The sequence below is a fragment of the Cotesia typhae genome, unplaced genomic scaffold, assembly GCF_013202065.1.
Source record: "Cotesia typhae breed Kobodo isofemale line unplaced genomic scaffold, CoteBio_Ctyphae contig_33, whole genome shotgun sequence".
NCBI lineage: Eukaryota > Metazoa > Arthropoda > Insecta > Hymenoptera > Braconidae > Cotesia > Cotesia typhae.
Window position 1 is genome coordinate 200655 of NW_027423741.1, and position 27140 is coordinate 227794.

Below are 27140 nucleotides of genomic sequence, written 5' to 3' on the forward strand. Positions count from 1 at the left end.
GAGCATAAGAGTAAAGGAGAAGCGATATTGTACTCTGACCCAAGTAAAGTGACCCATGTAAAGAAACGGTAACAATGACATTTAAGTAAGTTCTTAATTAAGATTTTTATGTTTGTTTTAATAATTCAAATCTTTGTATGATAATTTTATAATATATTTATTAAATTGAATTCATTTTCTTATATTATAACTTCAACCCCTTCCCATAAAGCTTCAGATCCTTATCTATTAGCCTAACGGCTAGGATAAAAATAATTAAATTTTAGTTGCGTTTTCGACGTAACAATATATTACAAAAAATGTACTCTTTCTGACTATTATCTAATAAATAATATAATCAATTAATTAATTTTTTAGTTAAACTTATTAAAATATAACTTTTTACAATTATAAAATTATCATGACAATCAACATATAATAAACGAGTGATTATTCGCATCGAAAATAAATGTGTAAAAAAATAAAAAAAAATGCAAGTTAATATTTAAAATACTATTAATTAATATGCAATTAATACTATTATTAGCATGTTTCTGGTAACTTAGTACAAATACAAATAAGGTCTGTAAAGACCATATAGCAGGCACTTTTAGGCGTTTTTTTATTTTTATTTTCTTAAAAATTCAAGACGGATTTAAAATCTGCATGATGTATATTCTAATACTAATCTACTCTATATTTAAATTAAACTAACATCAAATACATCAAATAAATAATATTTTTCTTAAAAATCGTAGGGAATAAATAAAAACCAAGCAATATAAATTTTGCTTGTTATTAACTAGCTTTTGACTAGGAATTAATGTACGAGCGTGAATTTAAAAGATAAATAGGAATTTACATTGTTAAAAAAATTAATTAATTGCAAGTATTATTACAAAGGCTGATAATCCTTGGCGATGGGATTAAATTCTCTTTGGTGAGTCTCGTTAACAGCTAGCATATAACCCCATAACCTCATAGCAGTTGAGCATACACTTTGAATTTCTTCAACTTCCTCGAAATCAAGGTCATTGCGCCAGTGAAACGGTGCGGCTTTTGAGTTACGAAATGTACTTGAAACGCCACCGAAATCATTTTTCGTGTGGGTCTCCAAAAAATTTTTTACGTTAGAATGAAAACTTAGACCGTAAAATTCAAACAGCTTCTTGACGTTTGAAAATGGATCAACGGATAAATCTTCATACCGTAAAACTCTAAAAAAAAAAATTTAACCAATTATAATTTTTTTCAAGTAAAAATATTATTAATGCAAATATCATACTTAAAATTACGAGGATATTTTTCTCTAAGTCGTACAGCAACTTCATAGTCAGACACCATGTCAGCACAAACACGTGCCGGATCTGAACAATCAGGACTATCTGGACACCAATTCCGATGCTTACGTGATTGCATCAGTCCTCGCGGGTCTCTTATTAGTAAAACCATACGAACTCCAAGGCTAAGTTCATAAATTTATAAATTTATTGTTTTACTTTGATAAGAAATAATAAACCGATTATTAATTTTAGTTAATATACCTTTTGTCATCCAGTAACATTTGAGCAATTCTCAATCTCAATCGTACAAGTTTCATCGATTGAAATGGAAATATTCGACAGAATTTTGTAACAAACAATGGATCCCAGCATATTTTTCTATGAATAACACATTGTGTCCATAAATGTGTATTGTGATTGAAAACCCAAGGGTGAGTTTTTCCAAAGTCTAAATAATTTTCTGTATAAAAAAAAAATACCAAAAGTAAAAAAATCATTATAAAAATTATGTTTGAAAAAAAATAAATAAGCCAAATTACTTACGTAGTTTATTGTATTCACAATTAAATAACGCATAAATATTAGCAATCGCGGATTGAGCTAAGGGTGGACCTCGAACTTGTACAATTCCAAAATCGAGCAATGGCTCGTAATGATAAAAATTAGCGGGATGTGAATTAACAATATCACCTACAAATGTACTTCCACTTCGCCAATTAGCAAGAATAACACTTCTCATAGGTCTTCCACCTTTTTCCATTACTAAATCATCTAGTTGGCTGTAAAAAAAAAAAAAAAAAAAAAAAAAAATATATATATATATATATATATATATATATATATATATATATATATATATATATATATAAATAAGTATTTACAATTTATTTAAATAAAATATAAAAAAATTATTACTTTATATTGAGGCCGTATTTTCCATTAGGATACTCATAATTCTCCATATCGCGTTCGATGTTACTTCGCTGTTGATCAACGACATCTTGAATCTCCAAGAATGAAAGATTTATTCTTTCCGAAAAAATCTAGTGAAAAAAAAAAAAAAATAACTATAAATTTAATGTCAAATAAAATAAAAGATTAATGAGCGATTGATTGAACTATTCAATTTAAAATGACAATACTAATTTCAATTTAATTTAATATGATCGGCAATAACAACTCACAGTAAATGGGTCTTGATGTTGCTTGACGTTATTCCGAGACCTTATCTCCACATCCTACATTCATATAACATAAAACAGTGGGTAATAAAAAGTGTGTAAAGCTAAATGATTGTGCGATTAATAAACACTTGGTGTGAATAATAAAATCCTAAGTTTATTCACGTGGTTAATCAAATCAAGTAATTATCAACAAAAAAAATTTTTTTTACAATTATATTACATTTAAATGAATAAAACACGTGCTTTGCGGTGATTATGTTATTATTTCGTGCAAGTGTTTATCTTTAATAAATATAAATTAATTTTACTAACCGATATAACTGGCTGGAAATGATTCTCAATGATATTGTAATAACGTTGATTAAATATTAGTACAAGAATACAAAGTGATGTTAATCCGACTAGAATAAAGAAGCTCAGTCTTTTTGACATTGCATTGTCTGTTGATGAAATTTAAAGACAACAATAATAATAATACTCTGTTTAAACAATTTAATAATTAAATTGATATTGTCGCTTACTGATTATCCACTTCCGTAGCATGCTGTATCACATTAACAATCATCACCAACATCTCCAACTGTTCATACACTTTAAATAGTCCTGTTACAAAATATAAATATATTATGTATTAGTTAATAAAAAAAAAAAAAAAAAAAAAAAAAAAAAAGTAAATATTTATTACCTTTTGGTATAACATCATAATAAAAATGATGAAACAACCCTTGTCATAATATTTATCTGTCATTATTAATTACATTTTATTGAAAGGTTTACACTACAGCAGTGTGTAATAAAAAATGATATTTAATACTATACATAAATTAGAAATAACAAGTTAGACATGTCTATAGATATCAAGGTAAAAGGGATGTTGTAACAAAAAATAACAAGGGTAGAAGGGTAATACAGCGCTACTCCACTAGCTGTCCAACTAGCTGTCGTTGCAGAGTGAAGGTGGCTCGAGTGTTGATAATAAATTATAAAAGTATCAACCATATCAGCTTTGATGGGGATATCAAATTAAATAACAAACCATAAAAACATGAACAAGCAATTATGACATTTAATATTTAATAACATTGAAATACGATCCAGCTTTATGTCAAATTACCGCAGAAAGTAAAATTTAAATTAACAACCAATCACGTGAATCACGCGCCACTTGCTGATAGTGTGTTGATATAGTGTTGGTGACGATTTCTAAATTATCAAGTCGGTAAGGTAGATGTTTGTTGGTTGATAAATCATAGACATTGGTGCTCTCTGTCTTCAAGGACCCTGATAGCCACCTTACCTATAACTTACTGTCAATTTACGTCCGCAATTTGAAGCAGACTTGACGGAAAGAGTTGGTAAACCGAGCGATTACCTATTAGTTACCTATAACTTACTCTGCAAATAGACGTCAAAACTTGCTGTACAAGTATTTCCTTCTAATTGTAGTAAAGTTGAAAGGAAATTTAACTACAAGTTTGATTGTTAACTTGTATTCAAGTTGCGGCCGTAGATTTCTGTCAATTTGCTTACAACTGTTGTTGATTGAGTGAAGAATTACCGCCAACTTGATGTATAACTTAACCGTAACTGCTGGGAGTCAATACTTACTGAGAAAGCGCTGGCTATCAGGGGAATAACACTTGCCGGGCTGGTGATCGAATCATTCGAATCCTGGTGGTGTGGTGTTGCGTGTGCTGTACAGCTGCACACACCTATTAGTTTGGTTGTCAGGCTACATTGATGATCAAGAGTGGGGTGGATCCAGACAAGTAGACGAGCACACCAGACCAGAACCAGAGCCGCAGCCAGAGCCAGAGCTCTAGAGTCAGAATCAGAGTCGTTACTTGACCAGTAGTGAGTATAGAGCAATGCCAAAATATAAATATAAATACACCCTTAGTACTTTTTGTGAAACCACATGATATAATATTAAAATAATATAATTCTTTTAAATATTTTTTACATGTTTATTTGGTATCATCACTGCTGTTAAAAGATAATAATGTTACGAGTGAACAACTGGTCTAGTTGAATAATGTTTAAAAACTATAGATAAAAAAAATTTTTAATTACAAATGTAAGTACAATGAAACTAAAATTACAATTTATTTAGTTGGAGTTTATAATTTTATTGGTGAAGAAACGAACAAATAAATAAAATAAATAAAATGGTTTTGTTACTGGTGAAGAAAGTGTAATTAAACTGAAAGTCCTTGACAACGAGGACGTGTTATAATCTCTATCTACTGGTTTTCATACGCATCCTCCGTGCTGGTATTGGTGGTTTTTTATTTTATTTTTTTTTATTTTTTGTGAACAAGAACTACCACGGGAGTCAACGTCCGGGATATCATACACATAAAAAATTTTAAAAATTAAAAAAAAAAAAAAAAAACAAGTAATGAGTGATGATCAGAGCTCCTTTCCATAGCAGGGGCATTTCTTACTACATGTTGTGTGATACAGAAGACCAAGACAGTGAAACTTTAGTTTTTAAAAGTAGTGGTGCATAAGCCGTAAGGTAGTGTAGTGGTGGTTTTATATCAAACTCTAGTTCCAATGCAAGATCATCAAGACTAAAACCTAAGACTAAGACTGAGACTCGAGAGCTAAAATCCAAAGATCATCAGTATATTAAATGCTGGAACGACGACAAGTGATACCGGTGATGAAATTGATGTCGAGGATTGTATCATTCAGACTCTGCAAGTGACTGAACCAATACTCTTATACTTCTGACATCGGTTGTAATTTTATTTTTATTTAATCTTATCGAATCTAAGCCGTTTATCAGATTACCTGTTATTGGATTGTCACGAGCGTTCGGACAGACAATTGTCATATTTATTACCCAGATTTAAATAAAGTTTTATAAAAATAAACTTTTTATTAAAGAACGATAATTGTGATAATTGTATGAGTGTCTGTTTATTCATCATTCATCAAGTATGCGCTGGTTCTTCTTTGCAAGGTAATTTTTTAATTTCATATAATTATTTATATAAAAGTACGTAATATATTTCTTTTATCATTACTATTGAAGTGTAAATAAATTAAATTATTGCTTTATAAATTAAAGTAAAATCTAAAATGAAATATGTTATTAAATGTTTTTAAAAGTTATGTGATATTTTAGGTGAGGGTAATTGATTTTTATTATTTAATTACAAACAAGTACACTGCTCAGGGTTTAGTTATTATGGATTAAAAGTTTGAAGCTTTAAACCTAATAAAATGTGTCGTGTTAACCTGGACTCGTGACTATGTTATACATACATATCTGCATATTTATGTCCATATACCATACCAGACCAATGTAATTGCACATGCGCCTGTTGATGATGTATGAACGAACTATCTATCTACTATTTGACGCTACTAGTTAGTCAACACGCCAGGAAGCTTAACGAAAGATTAACGGTTTCGCGTGTGACCTCATCCTTCAGAAACCTCAAAAATTTCAAATTCTCAAATTTTTAACAATTCACTCATATCATTATTGTGTTATGTACACAGATGCTACTTACAACCTCAAGCTCTCTTGATTCATTTTAGCATGATGATCTAACGGAATTTTTTTCTTTAAAGAATGTGCTGATGACCCACGTCTGGGAATTTTAATTAGATACCAATGTACAAGCCTTATGATAAATATTTTTTATCGTAAGGTTTAGGACAGCTCGAAATATTTCTATGAGTAAGCTCAGTAGTTATTTTATTTAGAGATTACCTGATAAAAAAAAAAAAAAAAAACAAGTTTTTCATTACTATAAAACCTTTTCTATTTGTTTGAATAACTATTAGTGGAGTTTCAAGTGTTGGACATACAAGTTCAGTAGTCAATATTTTATTAAATATAAAATTTTATTTTCAAAAGAGCTCGAGAAAAAAATATAGGTAACTGTAGACTTATTTTTTTGTCATTGAATATTTGAGTATTGTAATTAAATATTGGTCTAGCGGAACTAGAGAAACGCTTTGGAGAAAGCTTCCATCAAAATCGCTTTCGCTCGGATTTTATCGTCTTCTTTGCATACTCATAAAAAAAATTCTACTTATTTTTTTTTCCGGTATTTCTATTTAACCACGTGTGAAGTAACTGAATTAAATTACCATTAATTATCATTTTATTTTAAAACGCAAAGTGCAGTAATAAAAATAAAAGTGTAACAGGATAATTGAACAATAACGATTGTGATATGAATAAAAAAAAAAAAAAAAAAAAAAGAGAGAGAGAGAGAGAGAGAGAGAGAGAGAGAGAGAGAGAGAGAGAGAGAGAAAGGTATAGATGATTTACCGATGCTTACCGGATACACATCTTCATGTGCAATAATCCTTGAAGGCTTTTAATACCATTACTTGTACCACATACTCTTTTTATTTATATTACATTATACAAGCATCAATTGTTTTATAATTATATATATTTTTTTTTTACTAAGATAATTGAGCGTTATTGTTTACAGAAATAAATTAGTATATTCAAAGTGACGACAAAAAATAAAAGAACAAAATAAGAACGGACGTTGAAGATACCAGGAGAGATTACTTATCAAATATAGGCAGTGAAGTCTACTTCCGTTCTTTTTGTATCCTCTCGAACAATTTAAAAATTTTTTGCACCACCGGTAATTTCCAGTTTATTTGAAATATATTTCCAAGAACCTTGACTAGTCCTCGATTTCTTAGAATAAGATTTCTCTTATTCATTTAATTATCACCCAATGTAATTTGTGCAGTCAGTCTGTTGCTCAATATTTTTCTCGCTTAAACTATGTAATAATTATTAACTTGAATAAATTGTCGCTTAGCATTGTAATAATCTAATAATAGGCTTTTATTTTTACGAAATAGCAGAAACAAAAACAGAGAGCGATCGTTGTATTAATTATTTTGGTAATGATAATAATTATCAGCAGGAAGATAATATTATTACGTTTGAATTATAATAAATAGTATAGACACAATAATCAATATAATTGACAAGTTTTGCTTTGAATAAAATATAGATAGACATTAGCTTGAAAGTCATTGCTGTTGTATGGTCTCTTTTAATAATATAAATATCATAATTGTATTACAGGGCCAGGAGGTGAATAACGTAATTGTAAAGAGCCGGCTTCACTTGGAGCACCTATGTCAATAAATAAATCGAAAGATGCCTGGAAAATCTTAGCACGAATATTTCAACGAATAAATCGGCAACTGTATTAAAAAAAAAAAAAAAAAAAAAAAAGCACCGGTATCAGTATGATAGTGAGAAGAAATTGGGCCTTGCGGTTGTCCGTAGTTTTCAACATCTGCGTACTGCTGTATATCTGCGTTCATTTTCGATCAGGAACTTGGATCGAAGATACCTCAAACTGGGAAAATTATTCAGAAGCTTCTAATGATCTTCAGACAAACAGTAATAATAATAATAATAATAATAATGATAATAATAACAACAATCAAAGTAGCCAAATAACATCACGATTGTTGAACAGCATTGAAGGAAGACTACTCGGAAAATTAATATCAAAGGGTAAAAATAAACCTACAGAAAGCATTGAAGCTTCTAAGACGATTGAAAATAAAGAACAGACGAGCCATAAATCAGAGACCGGACAAAATTCTTCTTTATTCCTTTCCGGTCAAGAGGTGAGTGCTTAATGTCAATGACTTGGTAACTGATTGTTGTTTATGTTGATCTTTCTGACTATAAATTTTCTCAACTTTTCCTTCAGTCTTTACTATCAAATCGCTATTAAAAGTTAACATTGAAATATAGAAAATTTTTAATTAGGTCAGGTAGTATTTATTTCAATTGTTGTTTTTCAGAGCTCTCCTTTGGTCCAGCCATCGGCGGCGGCAGTGTCGTCGCCATTAAGCTTAAAAGACATAATAAAATGTAACGACAAGTCATTGGAAGCTAGAATTGCTCAACGCGGTGATTACTGGGTACTTTATAACTATGTGCCAATGAGTATTTACGTAAAATGTTGGGAAAGCGTCACGTATACGACTCATGCGGATTTTACTTTTCTCGACAATCTGGAGCCTTTGCTGCAACGCTGGCAAGCACCAGTATCGATTGCTTTACATGCACCAGGCACAGACTTTCAGCTGACTTTAGATTCAATCAGATACTTGAGAAACTGTGGGAGTCCACTTGTCTCACAATTCACCACCTTTCATATTTATTTCAATAGCAAACATGTGCCTAAAGCAGTATGTATTTTTTTTTTTAATTTTTTTATTTATAAATAATAATAATAATAATAATAATAATAATATTTTATTGTTGTTTTATTTATTTAGGTACCCACAAGCGAAAAAGTATTAGCATTTGAACCATATAATTGCAGTTTTGGGCCACCTTGGTCACATCAAAATGTCATAAATAATAAAATGTATAAAAATGAAAAAAAACTTTTGTATCCTGTTAACGTTGGTCGTAATATAGCACGTGAATCTGCTATAACTCACTACATACTAGCGAGTGACATTGAGCTTTATCCAAATCCGGGTTTACCAGACAATTTTCTCGAGATGATACGAAAAAATAATCATCCTGCATTGTCTAAGTCAAATCCTAAAGTATTTGTGCTGCCAATATTTGAAGTAGATAAAAAAAGTCTACCACCGACTAACAAAACAATATTGGTATGTTGTTGATAATATTATGATAGTATATATTTATTTATTTATTTATTTATTTATTTATTTGTTAAATAATTATTTACAGATAAAAATGTTAAAAGCGGGTACTGCGATACCATTTCACAAGAGATTGTGCTCGATTTGTCACAATATACCGAAAGGAAAAGAATGGCAAGAAGCCCCAGAAACACCGGATCTTTCGGTATTTCACGTTGGGAAACGTACCGGTAATTTCGCTCACTGGGAGCCTATATTTATTGGTACAAATAATGAGCCAATGTACGAAGAACGTTTAAGTTGGGAAGGTAAAAGTGATAAAATGCCACAAGGTTATGCACTTTGTGTTTTAAATTATGATTTTCTTATTCTCAATAATGGATTTCTCGTTCACCGACCGGGTATTAAATTTTATAAAAAAGATCCTCGACGTGATATGTTGACCGACAAGACGAATACTTTTATTAAAAAAATTTTATTACCCGAGCTTAAAGTCATATATGGAACGAGAAAGGGCTGTGTCGTCTAATTAAAAAACAGCTATGTTAATATTTATTATAGTTAATTGATATAATTACGGCTATTATTATTACAATAACAATAATATTCATTTTAGTCGTTATTTATAAAATTATAGCAACAATCAATAAGACCTCATGTATTTATAATAACTATTGAAACAATTTATTGCCATATGAACTTTTTTAATCATTATTGTTTCTATTGACTTATTATTAATTGTTATTTATTTATCAATAATACCACTCAAGTATTGAATTTAATTTTAGGCAACTAAAAATAATAATAATAATAATAACAATAATTAATAATTTGACTTTTGATATTTGGCCAAATAATAGGGTACTTAAATAATGTATAAGTGCTTAATTTATTACAAGTACTTAAATAATTAATCATTTAAATATTGACTGTTAATTTAAAACTAAAAACCAGCCTTTGATTTTCAATTTCAATTTATGTTTCTATATTTAAAATTTTTATGCATTGTAATTACTATAAAGTTATAAATATTCAATTAAGGGTAAAAGTGTAAATACTGTAAACGCAATCTGCGAATTTGCCTTTATTGTCTATAATAATAATAATAATAATAATAATAATAATAATAATAATAATAATAATGTTATGCTAATTTTTTAAATTCACGTAACGTGTTATGTGCCTTATTGCCTTTATCATGTAATAAGAATGTACGTACGTTTGACAAAAAAATAATAATAAAATAAACGCTAGTGTATAATAGTATTATAAATATATGATAATGATAATTAATGAAACAAAGAAAGAATGAATGAATAAACATAATAAATTTGAATAATGGTTTAAAAGCGCAAGATAAAGGTGACCATATGCCAATTTATATTTTCTAGTAATTTATTGTAAAAAAAAAAAAATAAAAAATAAAAAAATAAAAAATTATTAATAGCAAGTGTTTAGTGTGAACAACTTAATGGTTTCAAGTATTTAAAGCATTGTTAAGATAAGACATGTCGTGACATTATTTATGTTAATATTATTATATCGTAAAAAGGATGGTGCAATAATAATATGTTTTCTGACGTAAAGAGACCATTTATGACTTTCATATTTATCTGTAAATAATTGAGTATATTTGAAAGCGGTTGATGAACACGGTCATCTAATTATTCATAATTATTTAAAAAAAAAAAAACTGTAAATAATGTGTAAATTTGAAAATACATAAATAATAATTAACACTTAAAAGTGTCAAACTCGATCATGTCTTGTGAATATAAAATGCTCATTTATTGTCCATTTGTCAAAATAAATCGAAATAAATGATAATAATAATTAATAGAGCAAGTATTTGAACGTTTTTCATACTATTTATTTTTATTTAATTAAAATATACAGAATTGGATCAGAATCACACAAATTTTATTAGATTTTTAACGCATAGATGATATTTTTTATTATATTTCTTTACACATTTCTCCAAGTTAACTGTTTTATTTATTTTTAAATATATATTTATCAACAGCAAATAATTAAATTATTTTCTTGTGAAAAAAATAAATTTTATGTTTTACTTTTTCAATTTATCACGAAATGTATCGCTGTAAGATAAAAACTTTTCTTTTTATTCTCAGTTTCTTCTTACATATTTGGGTATAATATATTTTTTTATTTACCTAGATAATTTAAAATATTAATATGTACTTAATACGTACATATTGATTTAATTGTAAGATATTTATAATTCACAACTGGATTTATATTACTTTAATTTCGTGAATAATTTTTGCTTTTGATTTTGTGACCTTGACCGAAAAAAAAAAAAAAAAAAAAAAAAAAATCCCGAAAATATTTTCATATTTATCTCCTCTTTTTCATATACATAATTTTTTATTCACGGATTCAGATGGTAACTTATGTGAGATTATTTTTATATACACAACTAAAAATAAACTTTCAATTAGTTTTTCATTTGTTTAATCAATTTATTGTGTTTATAATTATTAAACGTGCCAATTCAATTATTAAATTAATTGAAAACACTCTATTAATAATTGTTTTAATATAGTTATATTGCCTAGTAATTAATCAAATCCAATCATCTGTTCAAACGGAAGACAAATAATTACAGATTCATTGAATTAATTGAAATATTAAAAAAAAAAAAAAAAAAAAAAACAATAAAAAATAATAAATAAATTATATACTTGAAGTAATAATCGACTCTTAAATATTAATAACTTTAAATTATAAATCAAGATTTAAATTACAGATATTATTTTCTTTTTCCAATTAACTTTTTCAATTATCGCAGTTGGAATTATAAAGTTGCTAATTAAACTTTATCATCAAATATTTTAATTTTTTGTTTTCGGGAAGAATGAAATTACTTTAAAAAAAAAAATAATAATATATATATATATATATACATACATTTTGAAAATGATTAATGAAGATAAATATTGTCGCGTAGAATATATGAAAAGATGATATAAATTTATAATAAAACATATAAAATTAATTTTAATGATTATCGCCAGTAACCTGCTTAAATTAGAACCGATATTAATCACAAGTTCTAATGTATATCGTTGGAAAAAAAAAAATGTAAAAAAAAGCAAAATATATTTACGTCTAAATTCTATATTTAATAACTTGAAAAGAAAAACAAATTTAACTTAATGAGCATCTAGTAATTAGAAAAAAAAAAATATATATATATATATATATATATATATATATATATATATATATATATATATGTATTTATCTTATTAATATCTACACGATAATTATTTATTTACTGAGTCGTTTAAGACGTGTTCGCGTACCCAACGATCTAGCACTCGGATTGTAAGGACTCGATTTAACTCTTTTAGCAATCCCCGGTACGCTTGTTGACACAGAAGATGATGATCCATTAGCTCCTGCGATATTGCCACCAGTTTGCTTCAATTTTCCGACTGTGGTCAGACCAGGTGACATTGTCGTAATGGTTGTTGTTTTAACTTTTGCCGGCGTAGTTGACATACGAAGCTTGGTGTTACCAGACGGTGGCATTGATAGCCGATTTTGCTTAATATAATTGTACTGGTGAGCTAATTGAGGAGGCACTGTGTGTCCGGAGGCAATATCGACATTTCGGGACCTCAATGTTTTTATAGGAATAGCAGCTATTGTGTCAGATCTGAGCCATCGTTGAGGTGTCGTGGAAGACGTCGTTGGATCAGCTGTTATAGAGTTTCTGTCAGTGATAACACGGTTTAATTTAGATCTGTCAGACGAGCAGCTACCAGCGCGGACACCACGTCGACGGCCAAGATTTGATTTCGTTTGATCCCAATCTCTCAGTGCAAAGCTTCCTCTCAATTGAACTCGACTTGAACCATTTATCGAGGGTCTTCTTATCGTTTTAATCAGAGTAGCTTTCTTTTCAAGGCTACGTCGTTGGAATGATGTCGGTGATACGGTTATTTTTTCACGAGTGTTCAAACTACTGGTGTTTGTTGGTGGTGAATAAGATGTCGTTGGAGAATTAACATTTCTTATTTTTGTGACATCTGAGCGACGTGAATTGCCAGGCCAACGACGTACTCTGTCATTTAGCAGCAGTTGCTGTTGCGATTGCTCTTGATTTATTGGATTATTCTCATCAGTTGGACCATTTACGTCGCATCGTCTGTCTTCCGAGCGCGTACGACGTTTCGAATTAGGTGCTTCTGGCACAGAACAAATAGCATCATCGGCTTCATCCAACGTAGAACTGTGTCTACGTTTATTATAAGTCATTTCTTTAGTTCTTCGCGTTGAACCCGGTCTAAGCGGTATTTCACGACGTCGCTTTAATCTAGAAGAGTCCAATAAAACTGGAGGTAACATTTTTTGATCATCCGAGCTAGATGTTGATGTTGCTGGCATCAATTGAGGCGATTTTTGGACTGAATTTATTTCATTTTCAATTTTTTCGTCATTATTTAGACTGGTAGATAAATCGGGTGGTTGTTTCTCGAGACTCGAACTAAAAATTGGATTATCCAGCTGTTCTTTTTTGCAGTCAGCTTCAGTAGAATTAATTTCCGCTACTGGCGTTGGGCTTGAAATTAAATCTGCCAAGTTAGAGTTGGCTGAGCGATTTAGTTTAGATCCACTGCCGTTAAATGAATCCCAAGAGCTAAAAAATGCATTTTCTCTTGTCAATTGATAATCTTGACTTTCAATATTTTCTAATTCATCCTTGTCAGATATTTTATCTTTTGTAACAGTGGTTTCAATTGAAGAATCATTTACTATTGATGATTCACTTACACGATCATTGATACTCGGAGTATTTTTTGATCCAACGTCAGTTTGATTTTCTTCAACAGATTGATTTTCTCCAGATGAAATTTGACTATCATCACTACTTATGTCAGAGGAAGATATTTCAGCAACTTGAATATTCTCCATAATTGTACTTTCTTTAACACTTGATTCACTTAAAATAGTATCATTATCATTAACTTTATCATATCTACTATTGTCAACAAACGATTCACGATTATTATCACTATTTTCTTGGAAACTATAATCGCTAGGTAAACTTTCATTGAGTCCAAATGAAGAAGATGAAGGACTTAGAGTTTGATTAAATTCTTCATTTGTAGAATTACTTTGTACATTTAATAAAGTCGCTATAGGATTTGGAGGCTCAACAACATTCGCCATCGGAGGGTGGATTTTGTTAATGTCAAAGTTGTTGAAATTAGGGTTACACGGATGAGGCAATACAGGAGTTGGTATAATCTCTGGAACTGAAGGTACAGGCTCTTTTTGCCGACGATTCATCAGGACTTCACAGCGCGATGGCCCAGGTGGATCTATCATCAATGTAACGACGCTCGTATTATCAGCTCGTAAACGTGTTGATGACCATCTTTCAAGAGCCCGATCAACTAAACTTTTGGAAGGATTTATCCACATCTGTGATTCTCCCTGCATTAAATAAATATTTATTATTATTAAAATAAATAATAACAAGGAATTAAAAAGCAAAATTAATTATATACCTGAAAAAGATTTCCGGTCTGTTGTGAAGCAATAAAATGTTTTTCATTGTGTCTTTCAGCAGCTTGAACAATTGCCACAGCAGCTTGAGGTGTTAGCATATTCCAAAGACCATCAGTGCCAAAGATAAGACACCTATATGATTTAACGTCTACTTTGATAACTTTGACATCAGGTTCAGGAGAGACAACAAAAGTATCTAGTTCTGAATTGTAGCTCCATAAATCACCTGGAAAATTTTTATCACCAGTTAGAGATAAATTATTATCATTATTTAAATATAATTTTTAATAATAATAATAATAATAATAATAATAATAATAATAATAATAATAATAATAATAAGGATGAAGCAGTCTTTTGTATCCTCACTTGCCAAAGTTCTAGCTTGCTCATCAAAAGCTGAGTTCTTGGCAGTTAGGATGCAGAAGGCTGTTTTACTTGGTTCTCTCCGTCTCTTAAGGGAAATGACTTTGGCCTGCTGTGATCACTAACCGCCTTGTTGTGCGGAGTGGTCCAGCAGTAACGGACGGAGCTCAGGCTGGGCCCTCGGAGAATCGGACTCCGGGGATAACCCCCCTGAGCATTTAATAACAAAATAATAATAATAATTACCTAGAGATCGTGCAACAGCTAAAAATGGAATTTCATCAATGTGAGTAGATCTTCGTACGGGTCCTTTGTGACCAATTCTAGGCCTATTCCATACAACCCTCGGTACACCTGATTTGCTGATGACTTTTCCACCAGACTCTTGGATTCTTGTCATCTCTGGTCCGCTCTCCGGTTTATGATCTTTTGTAAGTGGTTTCGCTTTCCACTGAGGGTCATCTTCGTCCTGATAGCCAAGGATTATTCCTGAATCTCCTACATGTCCGATATAAATTTTTCCTTTGCGTATAAAAGCTATACTAGCAGTTGTACCAGCTGTTGACGGTAATCCTGAGGCAGTTCTTGGCCACTTATCTGTCATAAAAAAGTAATTAACGTTAATTAAAAGCTGCGACATGGTTATTTATTTTTTTTTCTTTTAAATTGATAAAATTAAAAAAAAAAAAAAAAAAAAAAAATTATTTTGAATTAATTAAATTTGCATAATTCATCAGGATTCAATTACAATCAATCAATTTATATTTTTTATTCAACAAATATAAATAATAAACAATAAATATTGATATTTTAGGTTAGTACAACACGTTACATAACCCCTAGATTCTAAAGTGAATATCACAGTGGGGGGAAATACGCGGGACAATGATGCACACACAATGGCACGAGATTACTTTTACAATGACAAATATTCACATCGACGATTCAGACAAGAAACATAAAATAAATTTAAATAAATTAAAAGAGTAATAAAAAAATATATAGAAACCTAATTCTCGCCACATAGCATAATGTGTATTAACATATCCATCTCTGATAGCCCGTAGGACGTCCTCATCCTTGTCACTCCAAAAGTTTTTTTGTTTGACAATAATATCCATTAAGTGGTCTTTGGCAAATTTAGCAGCTTCGCCTCCTCCGTGACCATCAAAAATACCAAAAAAAGCGTACTCCAGGTCTTTATCATCAGAAGTTTGTTGGTATGCCACACTGAACATGTCCTCCATATATTTGCGACCGCCCTGGTTACAGTGTCCGGTAACCCGGAGGTTAACCTTGATGCTTAACGGCATTATGATTCACCTCTCACACAGTACACTGATATTTTTTTTATAATTTAAAGTATATTAACAACACTCAGTACACGATACCGAGTTGTATCAATCACTAAAATATTATTGTATCTATTATTGTGATTGTTATTATTATTATTATTATTATTATTATTATTATTATTATTATTATTATTATTATTATTATTATCGTATCTACAATATAGATACGAAGCCGAGTTTAACGTTTAGAGTTTCTGATGATATGATGGCCTGGCCTGGCTTATGACCATGTATTTGTAACATAGAACACACAGACTGGAGCGGAAACCTCGCGTATTAACTTTACTGCCAGTAAAATGGTGGTGGGGTCGCTGCTGCTGCTGCTGCTGCTGATGTTCCTTCTCTTGCTAATGATTCCTAAGAGCCATGACAGTGTATAGTTAGTATATGTACATAAATAATTCAACTTACACATTTATAATGAATCCACCTTTATACTCACTACATTATACATTCTATTCCCCTCCATAAGATTGTCTGACTCTCCAACACTGATAAATACAATAAATACATACATACATACATACATGTGTAAAGAAGAATTTGACTTGCGCGCGAGAGAGCCAAATGGGAAAACACGATGAGTAGGTACTGACTGACCCCTCTTGCTCCTTTTACCCTCGTCTCTGTCTATCTCGTACGTCGCCTTCAATCCTTTGATACAGCGGCGGAAACTTTTATATCCTCAGCCTATCACGTTGCTTCACTGATTCAGCGGGCCTGTATTGGTAAGTAAGTGGGATGGATAGCGTTCAAGCTATAATATAAAACCCCGATGGCCAGAACCTTCCGTTATATCTGTTGCTATGTGTAAGTATATATATATATATATATATATAGTTAGTACGACCTCCCAGGCTTTTGGGCTTGACTGTGTTGGTCGACCTACTCGTCTGCGCAATGGCTCGCACGCAGAGCGACGTTGTCATACTTACAATTAGCTTACTTGCCTTTCTTTATTCTTGTATTGGTTTGATTTTCTTTACTCCACTCGCGGTTCAATTCGAATTATTTTTCCGTCATCGATCATTTTTTTTTTTTTTATCACTAACAATCGTTAAATTTTTAATTAACTGATAAAAAATTTTTTTATTTTTTACAATTTAATTTTAAAAATATTCAATTTTTTTTCTTAATTATTTATAATTTACCTTGAAGAATATTGCATCAACCTAAAAGTCGTGGGTTCGCACCTGAGTTAGGGTTTAATTTTTTTTTCTTCCTGTAAAAAAAAAAATCTAAATTAGGTTAAAATATTCTAAACTGTTTCCTGATTAATATTTTAATTACATAAAAAAAGTATTTAATCATTTACATTGTTATTTATTTATTTATTTATAGACCTTCAAGATGTACAGTTTGGTCGATGATTATCCACTGTCAATGGGTGTATGGAAGCTTTCAAGTTGACATATTTGTTTATGAATATTTGAAAACAATTTTAATCGCTAAATACTTGCGCAAAAAAAAATCCATAAAAATCAGGACGTACTTTCAAGTTAAACAAAAATAGGTCAACATATGGAGGACATTAAAAGAGGATAAATAAAAAAAATTATGGTTTCTAAGCTTGATATCTTTGTACGAAGCGCTGAATCATGAACATCAGGTATGTGCAGGAGATAATTTTAAAAAATGAAGCGTGTTTAGACTTGTGGTTTTTCCGGCGCGGGATTTCTTGGGTTTAACTTGAGAATTTCAACGAGCATTAACCGTCACTCTTCTTACGACTTGGCAACATCGCAGTCGCCGTTCGAAATACTCTTGTGCGAGGGGAAGAGAAGAGAAAATATGACTTTCGCCATGGATCCAATATTACCGCCCATATACGACAGCCAGCTAAATTTTATGTTTTAAAATATTACTGAAAAATATTAAAATTCATATAAAATATTTAATTATAAACTTTTTATAAAATTAATTATTTATTTTTTTTATTTCAGATCGACGATCTTATTTTACATAACTGTTCCGTTGGATAAAAAATAAACAAAGGTCACTACAACTCAACTTACAATACATATACATATGAGAGATTTAAATACCAGCAGTCGCGCTAATGTAGGAATTGATAAAGATATCCAACATATCCATGAACGGTTGCGTCATCATTCAACAAGATGGCAGTTTCAAATGAAACATTAAATAATTTTTTTTTTTTTTTTTTTTAATGTTTTAATGTACATCTAGAATTATCGATCAAGACCTAAACGTAATTCATGTGTAACTACTTATTTTATTTATTTATAAATTTTATATGTAAGGGTATACAAACTCTACACATTGACATTGCGATTGAACTATTGACTTTTGGATTGTATTGCAGAATTACACACACACACACACACACACACACACACACACACACACACACACACACACACACACACACACACACACACACACACACACACACACACACACACACACACACACACACACACACACACACACACATATATATATATATATATATATATATATATATATATATATATATATATATATATATATATATATATATATATATATCATGCAGCGTATAAAATCTCAGAAGTTTTCTGTGTTGAAAATTTAAGATATGAAGAATGATGACTACCTTGCTTGTAAAAGCAACTGAACAACATGAAACAAGTATGTACTGGATAAAACTTGTCGAGTTGAAAAAAATTCTTTGCTCTGACACATCAAATTTTTATTGCTTATCTTTTTTAAATTTGTTTAATTCTGTTCTATGTTCATTGCTGATATGCGCGCGCATTTACGTCAGATGGGCACCGCAATAGTATTTTTTTATTTATTTTTTATGAATTTATCTTAGTTAGATGTGAAAACTTACTTGAAAGCTGTTAATTAGACAATTTAATATTTATAAAATATTTATTAATTTTTTAAAGAAGATAGTCGAGAGTAATTGATATTTATGATGGCTATTTATCTCAGAATGCAAAAGAATATGTTTCCCTGTTAATGAAACTTGAGATAGAATTTGTAAGAATTGATCCAGCGCTTTTTTTGTTGTTATTATTATTATTATTATTATTATTATTATTATTATCATCATCATCATCATCATCATACATTAGTCACTTGTTTCAACAATACCAACTGAGACATATTGATAGTGGAAGTACATACAGTCGGTACATAAAGCAAATCCTTTCTAAGCGCGTTCGCTTACTTTGGCTTTGTTTAAATTTTCAAAAAAATTCATTTTGATAAAAAATAATAAATTATAAGTAACTGAGGTTATAAATTGACAATACAATCATGTTTATTAATTTTATATTGAACAATAATGATATTTTTGTTATTTTCTTAGATTTTTGCGGAAAATGTCGAATTATTGGGTTGTAAAATTTGGTAAAGATGAAGATCCATGGGTGGTTATACCTGAACTGTGGCTAACTCAAAGTGATATTGGTGATGATGATCATGATGATTATGATGATTATGATCAATGTTGGTTTCCTAATAATGATTCATGGTACAAATCTAAAAATCAAATCATTTTTAATGGCAGTACTAAAGGATGGCAATTGTATGACATTTTCCGAGTTGATGATTTTCAATATGGTTAGAAAAAGTCTTAAAATTTTTTTTCAATTAATTTCTAAATTATTTCTTATCATAAATTTATAATTTTTAGATAGCTTAGAAGCAGGTGAAGCTAGAGCTGATATACTAAACCGTCGTGATTTTGAAGATAGTAAGTTTAAAATTTATTTTTTATGTTGACTGATTCTATGTTGACTTTATACTGTATATTACAAAACGGTTCAATGAATTGAAAAGAAAAGTCGAAATAGTGGAGAATCAAGTTAGGATAATTTATAATTTTTATGAGATTACGTATTAAGGTTGATGAAATATTTAATAATTTCGATAGCATAAAAGCCATGCTTGGACAAATTAAAAAACAAGCTTCCGTTGAAATATTAAAACCAACTCTAGAAAAGCTTTTGCCGATTAAAAGCACTAAAGATTTAAAAACATTTGAAACATAGTTTCTAATAGAAGATTGGATATCTCCAGCACTGATAACTAACTTTTCAACGTTTGATAACATTTAAGATATTATTAATTATTGATATAAAATTTCTCTCGATTTATTTCACAGAAGGAATTCATCGGCATTTTAACTGATAATGAAAATATGAATGAAAGTGTCTCTAGAATCCTTGGAACTATTTTTTCTCGTGAGTTAGCAGCTCAGTGTACTTGGGACGGAAATGATGGACTAAAAATCAAAGATTTATTCGTAATTAAGAAAATAGAAGGTAGTATTATCATTATAATATTAAACTAGAATTGGACTAGTATATCCTTATTTAATAAATAATTTTTACCATTTTTTAGTAACTTTAAAAGACATTGCTCCTGATTATGATGGATTTCAACTAGATGTTATTTCTTGGTTTGAGGATAACAGATTATCAATTATATTATTTGATTAAATTTTAATAGTTACATGCCAAATATTTTCATACTTGAATAATTTTATTACAATTATTAATTGTAAGAGACATTATAAATTTGGTTACTATCATTAAAAAGAATTTATTTTCAGAAATTCCATGATTTGTTATTTTTATTTTCTAATAACTCGTATAAGTCTTGTTTAAAGAATCTGCTAAATCATAATGCTCTTTGTATATTACATACTGATCTTTTATCCACTGACGAATGTCCAATAATCGGTTTCTAAGTATTTCCATGTTTATATCTTCGTCTTCATTAAACTTGAAATCTGAAGAAAAAAAAAAAAAGATTAAGTTAATAATTAAATATTTGAAAAAAAATTTATATGTTACCAGGTCGAACAAATCCAGAAATATGAGGAAATTCTAAAGGTTTTACAGTCTTGACATTAACTCTCGATGGGAAAATTAAATTTTTAGGCCACGTCAGAAGTCTTTGATGCTCTTCTTCTATTTTCTGAATATAATTAATCATCGACGAGTTCAAGCGTTGCTGTTCTTGCTTAAAATGACAATGACTTTGTATAAGTTTTTTCTCTAAATTCCGACTACTGTTTGGAATATTTTTTGGATATTTTTTTTTTGATGATGATGATGATGATGATGAGTATCCTTCATGATCACTAACAGTTTGTCTAACATCATTATTTTTTTTAGACTTTTTAACAATAGATTTATGACTAGAACTCTTGATATACTCTGAACTAGAGTCATTAGTTTCAGACTTTGAAATAATAAATTCATGATTACTCACTGATTGTCTTGAATCCGAACTTTTTTTATTTTTTTTAACAATTAATTTATGACTATAAATTTTAGTTGATTCAGAAATATACTTATCACTTTCAATCGTTGGTACCGAAAATTTATTATCACTAATGGTTTGAATTGTTTCAGAAATTTTCTTAGACTTTTCAACAGTAAAATTATTGTGACTAGAATGTTTAGTATTGCTACTTTCATATTTAGAACTACTTAATTTTTCTTCAGTCTTTTTACTCTGATCATTACAAAAGTTATTTTGGATTAATTCTAAACTTGGTAATTTATTTTCATCATTATCTTCGACAATATCAGATAGTTTAACACTTTCTGAAGATAATTTCTTTTCTATTTCAACTTCACTCAGTACCTTTTCAGAAATTGTTCCAGATGCAATACTCTCCAAGCTTTTATTACTCCTAGAATTATTCAAGCTACTAGATTTTGTTTCTACACTTTCAGACACACTGGTACTCTTCCTGACTTTAACCGACCGGGATTTAGATACATCTGAATCAGGACTTTCAAAAGATTCAGAGTATTTATCAGTTAAAATTTCATCAGACTCATTTTTGCCAACATCTTCAGCACCAATTACTCCATCATCCAGATTAAAATGACCATTGAAAGACTTATCAGTGACTTCCTGAAAAGTTTCACTGACATCTTCAATAATTTCACTTATCTCTTCTCTACTTGATGAATCTTTAATGTCTTTAGCATCACCCTCCTTGACTGATTTAATAGCATCCTCAGAGTTGTCATCACTGGATTGTCTAGATCTTGCTTTCGGCGTGTCATCAATAACTCTGACAACAATATGTTCACTCTCATCCGTATTAGATTCAATATACTCTTCATAAGGATTCGGTAACTTAATATTTAATGTCGGGCGTAATACTTTACCTTCATCGCTACTTTTCGAACTGTCACTAGAAATTTTTTTGTGTTTGTACTTTTTATCAATTTCTTTTAAGCGATTCAATGCAGCTATTGCTTTTGATTCCATAATTTTTATATGTTGATATAAAAATTAAATTTTTGTATATATTTATATCTCCATAGCAACCATCAGCAGTTGTTCGATAAAAAAAAAAAAAAAAACATCTGTAACATAAATAAATAAATTTATGGCTTGATTTTTATGCAAGTTGTAACATGGAAAATTAAAAAAAAGTTTTAAATAAAAAAAAAAAAAAAAAATTTATAAAATAAATAAATTAAAAGAATAAAAAATAATATTAAAAAATTATAACTAATATTTTTTTATTTTTTGTAATTATCATTACGTAGGCAGCTGTCATATCAATAAGTAATAAAATAGTTTCCATTCCACAAGTGTTAGTTACCAAGTTGCCCGCTAGTGAAATATTGTCTCGACTTGCAGTGACTGTTTTAAGCGTGGTTGGCGTTGATTGGTTCCTGGAGACGAACCAATGGCCGTTCTCCATCTGTCTACCCCGTCAGTCAGTACTTTACCAACCACAATTCGCCTCTTGGCATTATCCAGTAACAAGTCTTTACGTTATAGTGTACGTATTATTAATTGTATGCTATCGAGGTGAAGATATAAAAACACATCGTTCAGTCGTCACTCGTTCTTGTACCTCATAAGGCGATAATTTATAAGAATTACACGTAAAATGCGAGCTCTCGTTGCTATCCTGGCAATTGCCGTAATTGCCACCGTGTCTGCTGAAGTTTTCTTCGAAGAAAGATTTTCAGACGGTGAGTAATATTTATTTTAAATATCTAATTACTTTCGAAAAGCCGGGTTTTTAATTATTATTGTTATTCTTTCTATTTTAGTTGGAATCATTATCATTGTAGATACATTTTTTTTTTTTTTTTTTTATTATTATCGACTCAAATTGATATTTTTTAACAAGCTTGTCAAGTTTATTTCCCCATACATTAACCACACCCTTCAATATTTTAAAAAATTCGCTTCAATATTTTTAAATTTTAATGATATTTCATGTAAACAATTCGAGTAATTTAATTTTAATTGTTATCATTCATTTTTATAAAAATTATTGGTGAAAAAATCTTCGGAGATTGACCCTAGTAACCGGCAAGATTGTTTTCCTAAGTATTAATATTGACACTTTAAACATTATTTATCAGTAAATTACGATAAATATAGTAGTGAATTTTACGATTAAAAAAAAAAAAAAAAATATTTTTTTTTTTTTTTTTAATGATAGGATAAAAGTTATACGTGATATATAATGACATTTTTTTTTTTTTTTTTTTTATCTTTTCTCATTTTATTTTATTTTATTAGCAATAGTCTGGAAATCAAAACCGGGTTTTAAATACTGTTTTCAATAACACGACAGTAAGGGCTATTCACATCAACGTCTTGCCACGACAGAGGCGATCCCTTCTTTTTCAGAACCCCCACTTAGAACCCTAGATCGCTTTTTCAACCAGATGCTTGAAACCCCTTGATTCTTGAACGATTTCTTTCCCTCTGAGTCACTGCTCGTGAAACATGACTCCATAACCACGTGGTAAAATCAATTTCGCGATTCTTGAACGATCGGCTTTTCAAATTTTTAAATAATTTAAAATAATAAATCTATTAAAGTTAAACTTTAATAATAATGGAGTATTTAATTGTTTGCACAAATAGATTCATGGGAAAAGAACTGGGTATACTCAGAGCATCCCGGCAAAGAATTCGGAAAGTTCAAGCGGACTGCTGGAAAATTCTACCACGAAGAATTACAAGACACAGGTAATTATTTTTTTTTGTTAATAAATTAATTTTACAAAATTAAAATTTGCTTGATGTTATAAAAAATAATCCGAGCCTAGAGTCACATGCCATTCAACATGGATGGTAGGTGCTACAGGATCTCGGAGATCATATTAGGTCTGGCTTATGCCCTGAGCTTGTAATTATACATTCATCAGGTACCTTGTGCAGGCACAGCTGTATTTTCGTTTATTAAAATTTTTAATTATTAAAAAAGACTTGTTACTAATTTTTTTATCTGATTTCTCCAAAGGTATCCAAACAACTGAAGATGCCAGGTTCTACGCTCTCAGCAGAAAATTCAAGCCATTCACGAATAAGGACAAGCCATTGGTTGTCCAATTCACCGTCAAGCATGAACAAATGATTGATTGCGGTGGTGGCTACGTGAAAGTCTTCGACTGTTCATTGGACCAGAAGGACATGCACGGAGAGACACCATACCTTCTTATGTTTGGACCTGACATTTGTGGACCTGGAACCAAGAAAGTTCACGTAATCTTCAACCACAAGGGAAAGAATCTGTTGATTAAGAAAGACATTCGTTGCAAGGACGATGTATACACTCACTTGTACACTTTGATCGTTAAACCAGACAACACTTATGAGGTAAGAAAATATGACTTTTTTTTTTTTTTTTTTTTTTTTTTAAATTATAAAAATCGAGCCCAGAGTCTCATTTTTTTTTTTAATTTCGATAAAGTACAGGTGCTGTAGGTACTCGTAAAGCAAAGATTGTCTCGTTTGAATTAACTAATGTGAAATTTTATCGTAATTGCACGGATAAAGCGAAGGCCAATATTACCATTATTCATTTGTTATATACTTTATTTTTAATTATTACTTGTTGATAAGAAATAAAAAATGATTAATGGATCAGTAGGTGAATAATTTTTAATAATTTTATGCAGGTTCTTATCGACAATGAAAAGGTAGAGTCTGGAGAACTTGAAGCCGACTGGGACTTTTTGCCACCCAAGAAAATCAAGGACCCGAATGAGAAGAAACCCGAAGACTGGGATGACCGTGCCACCATTCCCGATCCAGAAGATACCAAACCCGAAGACTGGGACAAGCCTGAGACTATCCCCGACCCCGAAGCCACCAAACCAGAAGATTGGGACGATGAAATGGACGGAGAATGGGAACCACCAATGATCGACAACCCAGACTTCAAAGGTGAATGGAAGCCAAAGCAAATTGATAACCCAGCTTACAAGGGACCATGGTTCCATCCTGAAATTGACAACCCTGAGTACGTTAATGATAAAGAACTCTACAAGAAAGACGAAATCTGTGCCATTGGTTTCGATCTTTGGCAAGTCAAGTCTGGAACCATTTTTGACAATGTTCTTATTACTGATGAACCAAAAGCCGCTAGCAAATTCGCCGAAGATGTTTGGAAACCAAACTTTGTAAGTTTTTTTTTTTTTTTTTTTTTTTTTCCCTAAATATATTTATTTCAAATGATGATAAAAGCGATAGCTGATTATAATGAGCGATAGAAAAGCTGGAATTCCTCGTTGCTGATTTTTAATAATTTATTATTTTTATTATTTTTAATTGTCAATATTTATTGATTGTAATTTTTTTTTGTGTTATTAGGAAGGTGAAAAAAAAATGAAAGAAGCTCAAGATGAGGCTGAAAGAAAATCAATGGAGGCGGAGAAACCAGAAGCCCCAGAAGAGGATGATGATGAAGATGATGATGATGCGGATGACGAAGACAACACCGTACCAGAAGTTGAGGTAATTAATCAAGCTTTTCAGTATTAATTTATTGATTTATTTTATTTTCATGATGATACGCCACTTCTGAAACGCATGAGCGAAATATTTAGTGGAATTCCTCGTTTCTGATCACATTTTTTTTTATAAATAATTTTATTTATATTGTTAATTATTTAAATGATTAACAATGGATTTTTTGTTTGTTTTTAGGAGCATGACGAATTGTAAATAAAAAATAAGTCGCGCGTAGCATGAGAAGCAGACTGTATTCCAGGAGCTGTTGGGCAAGAAAAAGACACACCAGCTATTTCCAACACTACACAATCCATTTATAAAATAACTTTAATTAAAAAAAAAAACAGTAATAAATTCTCCTTCGATTTTCTTCAGTATAGTCTTCGTTTTCACGTACAAATGTCAGCTAAAGAAAAAAAAAAGAATGCCAACGAAATATTTTATACTGATGTGCAGTGAAGAATTTCGGAGGACAACGATGGTAAAGCGAGATGAGAAACATAAAACCTAGTCAACGTTTATTATCTTGCTACGACGAAATTTTAAGTGTTAAAACTTGAGTTTCGTGTTGTGTCGGTTTTTATACTTTTATTTACGTACTATTTTTTTTTTTTTGTTTTTAACCGAGTCGTTACTTAATAATCTATCGGGACTAGAAAAAAATTATTCAGATAATTTTATCGGTGTCCTTCCCACCTGCCGCAGCTCCAAAAACTATAATTTGTTCCGTTTTTGTTTGTCAAGTGTTTTATATTAAAAAGATAAATAATTTGAAATAATAAAAAAAAAAAAATATATTAATTTAATCGCTATAAATATATTATAAATATATATATATATATATATATATATATATATATATATATATATATATATATATATATATATATATATAATAAGTATATATTATAAGTATGTAGAATGTCAATCTTCGTACAATTTATAATTTACGATTCGCTAATTAAATCCTTTTATAATTCTGGAAGAGTGATTGAAAAAGTGTACATGAAAAAATGTGATTGATGATTGAATGATTA

At 30.0% G+C, this 27140-nt stretch overlaps 6 protein-coding genes across 15 annotated transcripts; 3 read left to right on the forward strand and 3 right to left on the reverse strand.

Moving 5' to 3' along the window:
* Positions 1-141: 141 nt before the first annotated feature.
* LOC141526150 (carbohydrate sulfotransferase 5-like) lies at positions 142-3885 on the reverse strand. The gene is made up of 9 exons (XM_074240968.1): positions 3132-3885; positions 2968-3049; positions 2759-2886; positions 2447-2500; positions 2178-2305; positions 1806-2041; positions 1524-1722; positions 1265-1444; positions 142-1196 (listed from the first exon to the last, which is right to left on the reverse strand). The coding sequence occupies exons 2-9, from the start codon at positions 2987-2989 to the stop codon at positions 875-877; spliced, it is 1269 nt and encodes a 422-aa protein (XP_074097069.1). The 5' UTR covers positions 2990-3049; positions 3132-3885; the 3' UTR covers positions 142-874.
* A 742-nt stretch (positions 3886-4627) lies between these two features.
* On the forward strand, positions 4628-10844 carry LOC141526147 (beta-1,4-glucuronyltransferase 1). Of its 3 annotated transcripts, none has more exons than XM_074240962.1 (5): positions 4628-5417; positions 7530-8086; positions 8267-8656; positions 8747-9091; positions 9174-10844. In XM_074240962.1, the coding sequence occupies exons 2-5, from the start codon at positions 7697-7699 to the stop codon at positions 9612-9614; spliced, it is 1566 nt and encodes a 521-aa protein (XP_074097063.1). In that variant the 5' UTR covers positions 4628-5417; positions 7530-7696; the 3' UTR covers positions 9615-10844. The 3 variants fall into 3 exon arrangements, with proteins under 3 accessions (XP_074097063.1, XP_074097064.1, XP_074097065.1); XM_074240963.1 differs by lacking the exon at positions 4628-5417 and adding an exon at positions 6233-6343; XM_074240964.1 differs by lacking the exon at positions 4628-5417 and adding an exon at positions 6948-7074.
* A 97-nt stretch (positions 10845-10941) lies between these two features.
* Positions 10942-16929, reverse strand: Pp2c1 (protein phosphatase 2C). The gene is made up of 5 exons (XM_074240954.1): positions 16793-16929; positions 16005-16707; positions 15242-15592; positions 14629-14855; positions 10942-14554 (listed from the first exon to the last, which is right to left on the reverse strand). Exons 2-5 carry the CDS (start codon positions 16306-16308, stop codon positions 12380-12382), a joined length of 3057 nt encoding a protein of 1018 aa, XP_074097055.1. The 5' UTR covers positions 16309-16707; positions 16793-16929; the 3' UTR covers positions 10942-12379.
* A 94-nt stretch (positions 16930-17023) lies between these two features.
* LOC141526162 (uncharacterized) lies at positions 17024-20923 on the forward strand. 8 transcript variants are annotated; one of them, XM_074240998.1, is made up of 7 exons: positions 17446-17597; positions 17692-17959; positions 18097-18573; positions 19673-19926; positions 20000-20059; positions 20471-20630; positions 20710-20923. In XM_074240998.1, the coding sequence occupies exons 4-6, from the start codon at positions 19686-19688 to the stop codon at positions 20494-20496; spliced, it is 327 nt and encodes a 108-aa protein (XP_074097099.1). In that variant the 5' UTR covers positions 17446-17597; positions 17692-17959; positions 18097-18573; positions 19673-19685; the 3' UTR covers positions 20497-20630; positions 20710-20923. The 8 variants fall into 8 exon arrangements, with proteins under 8 accessions (XP_074097096.1, XP_074097099.1, XP_074097100.1 ...); XM_074240999.1 differs by having other exon boundaries at positions 18294-18573; XM_074240995.1 differs by lacking the exon at positions 17446-17597 and adding an exon at positions 17024-17160 and having other exon boundaries at positions 17692-18573.
* A 21-nt stretch (positions 20924-20944) lies between these two features.
* LOC141526146 (uncharacterized) lies at positions 20945-22693 on the reverse strand. Its single transcript, XM_074240961.1, has 2 exons — positions 21165-22693; positions 20945-21100 (listed from the first exon to the last, which is right to left on the reverse strand). Exons 1-2 carry the CDS (start codon positions 22600-22602, stop codon positions 20949-20951), a joined length of 1590 nt encoding a protein of 529 aa, XP_074097062.1. The 5' UTR covers positions 22603-22693; the 3' UTR covers positions 20945-20948.
* Positions 22694-23098: 405 nt separating this feature from the next.
* Calr (calreticulin) lies at positions 23099-26904 on the forward strand. The gene is made up of 6 exons (XM_074240969.1): positions 23099-23321; positions 24232-24336; positions 24611-24966; positions 25269-25772; positions 25963-26106; positions 26299-26904. Exons 1-6 carry the CDS (start codon positions 23237-23239, stop codon positions 26314-26316), a joined length of 1212 nt encoding a protein of 403 aa, XP_074097070.1. The 5' UTR covers positions 23099-23236; the 3' UTR covers positions 26317-26904.
* The last annotated feature ends 236 nt before the right edge of the window (positions 26905-27140 follow it).

What these genes read in the sequence shown, in the direction of transcription:
- LOC141526150 (XM_074240968.1), bottom strand. Translation starts at nt 2,989, where the DNA reads ATGCTACGGAAGTGGATAATCA. An exon ending in GCTACGGAAGTGGATAATCA is followed by an intron (nt 2,887 to 2,967) that starts GTAAGCGACAAT and finishes TTTCATCAACAG; the next exon opens with ACAATGCAATGTCAAAAAGA. An exon ending in ATGTTACTGGATGACAAAAG is followed by an intron (nt 1,445 to 1,523) that starts GTATATTAACTA and finishes TTATGAACTTAG; the next exon opens with CCTTGGAGTTCGTATGGTTT.
- LOC141526147 (XM_074240962.1), top strand. Translation starts at nt 7,697, where the DNA reads ATGATAGTGAGAAGAAATTGGGCCTTGCGGTTGTCCGTAGTTTTCAAC. An exon ending in TATTCCTTTCCGGTCAAGAG is followed by an intron (nt 8,087 to 8,266) that starts GTGAGTGCTTAA and finishes GTTGTTTTTCAG; the next exon opens with AGCTCTCCTTTGGTCCAGCC. An exon ending in GCAAACATGTGCCTAAAGCA is followed by an intron (nt 8,657 to 8,746) that starts GTATGTATTTTT and finishes TTATTTATTTAG; the next exon opens with GTACCCACAAGCGAAAAAGT.
- Pp2c1 (XM_074240954.1), bottom strand. Translation starts at nt 16,308, where the DNA reads ATGCCGTTAAGCATCAAGGTTAACCTCCGGGTTACCGGACACTGTAAC. An exon ending in AGCTGTTGCACGATCTCTAG is followed by an intron (nt 14,856 to 15,241) that starts GTAATTATTATT and finishes AAAATTTTCCAG; the next exon opens with GTGATTTATGGAGCTACAAT. An exon ending in AGACCGGAAATCTTTTTCAG is followed by an intron (nt 14,555 to 14,628) that starts GTATATAATTAA and finishes TATTTAATGCAG; the next exon opens with GGAGAATCACAGATGTGGAT.
- LOC141526162 (XM_074240995.1), top strand. Translation starts at nt 19,686, where the DNA reads ATGTCGAATTATTGGGTTGTAAAATTTGGTAAAGATGAAGATCCATGG. An exon ending in AGTTGATGATTTTCAATATG is followed by an intron (nt 19,927 to 19,999) that starts GTTAGAAAAAGT and finishes TATAATTTTTAG; the next exon opens with ATAGCTTAGAAGCAGGTGAA. An exon ending in CCGTCGTGATTTTGAAGATA is followed by an intron (nt 20,060 to 20,470) that starts GTAAGTTTAAAA and finishes TTTATTTCACAG; the next exon opens with AAGGAATTCATCGGCATTTT.
- LOC141526146 (XM_074240961.1), bottom strand. Translation starts at nt 22,602, where the DNA reads ATGGAATCAAAAGCAATAGCTGCATTGAATCGCTTAAAAGAAATTGAT. An exon ending in TTCTGGATTTGTTCGACCTG is followed by an intron (nt 21,101 to 21,164) that starts GTAACATATAAA and finishes TTTTTTCTTCAG; the next exon opens with ATTTCAAGTTTAATGAAGAC.
- Calr (XM_074240969.1), top strand. Translation starts at nt 23,237, where the DNA reads ATGCGAGCTCTCGTTGCTATCCTGGCAATTGCCGTAATTGCCACCGTG. An exon ending in CGAAGAATTACAAGACACAG is followed by an intron (nt 24,337 to 24,610) that starts GTAATTATTTTT and finishes ATTTCTCCAAAG; the next exon opens with GTATCCAAACAACTGAAGAT. An exon ending in ATGTTTGGAAACCAAACTTT is followed by an intron (nt 25,773 to 25,962) that starts GTAAGTTTTTTT and finishes TTGTGTTATTAG; the next exon opens with GAAGGTGAAAAAAAAATGAA.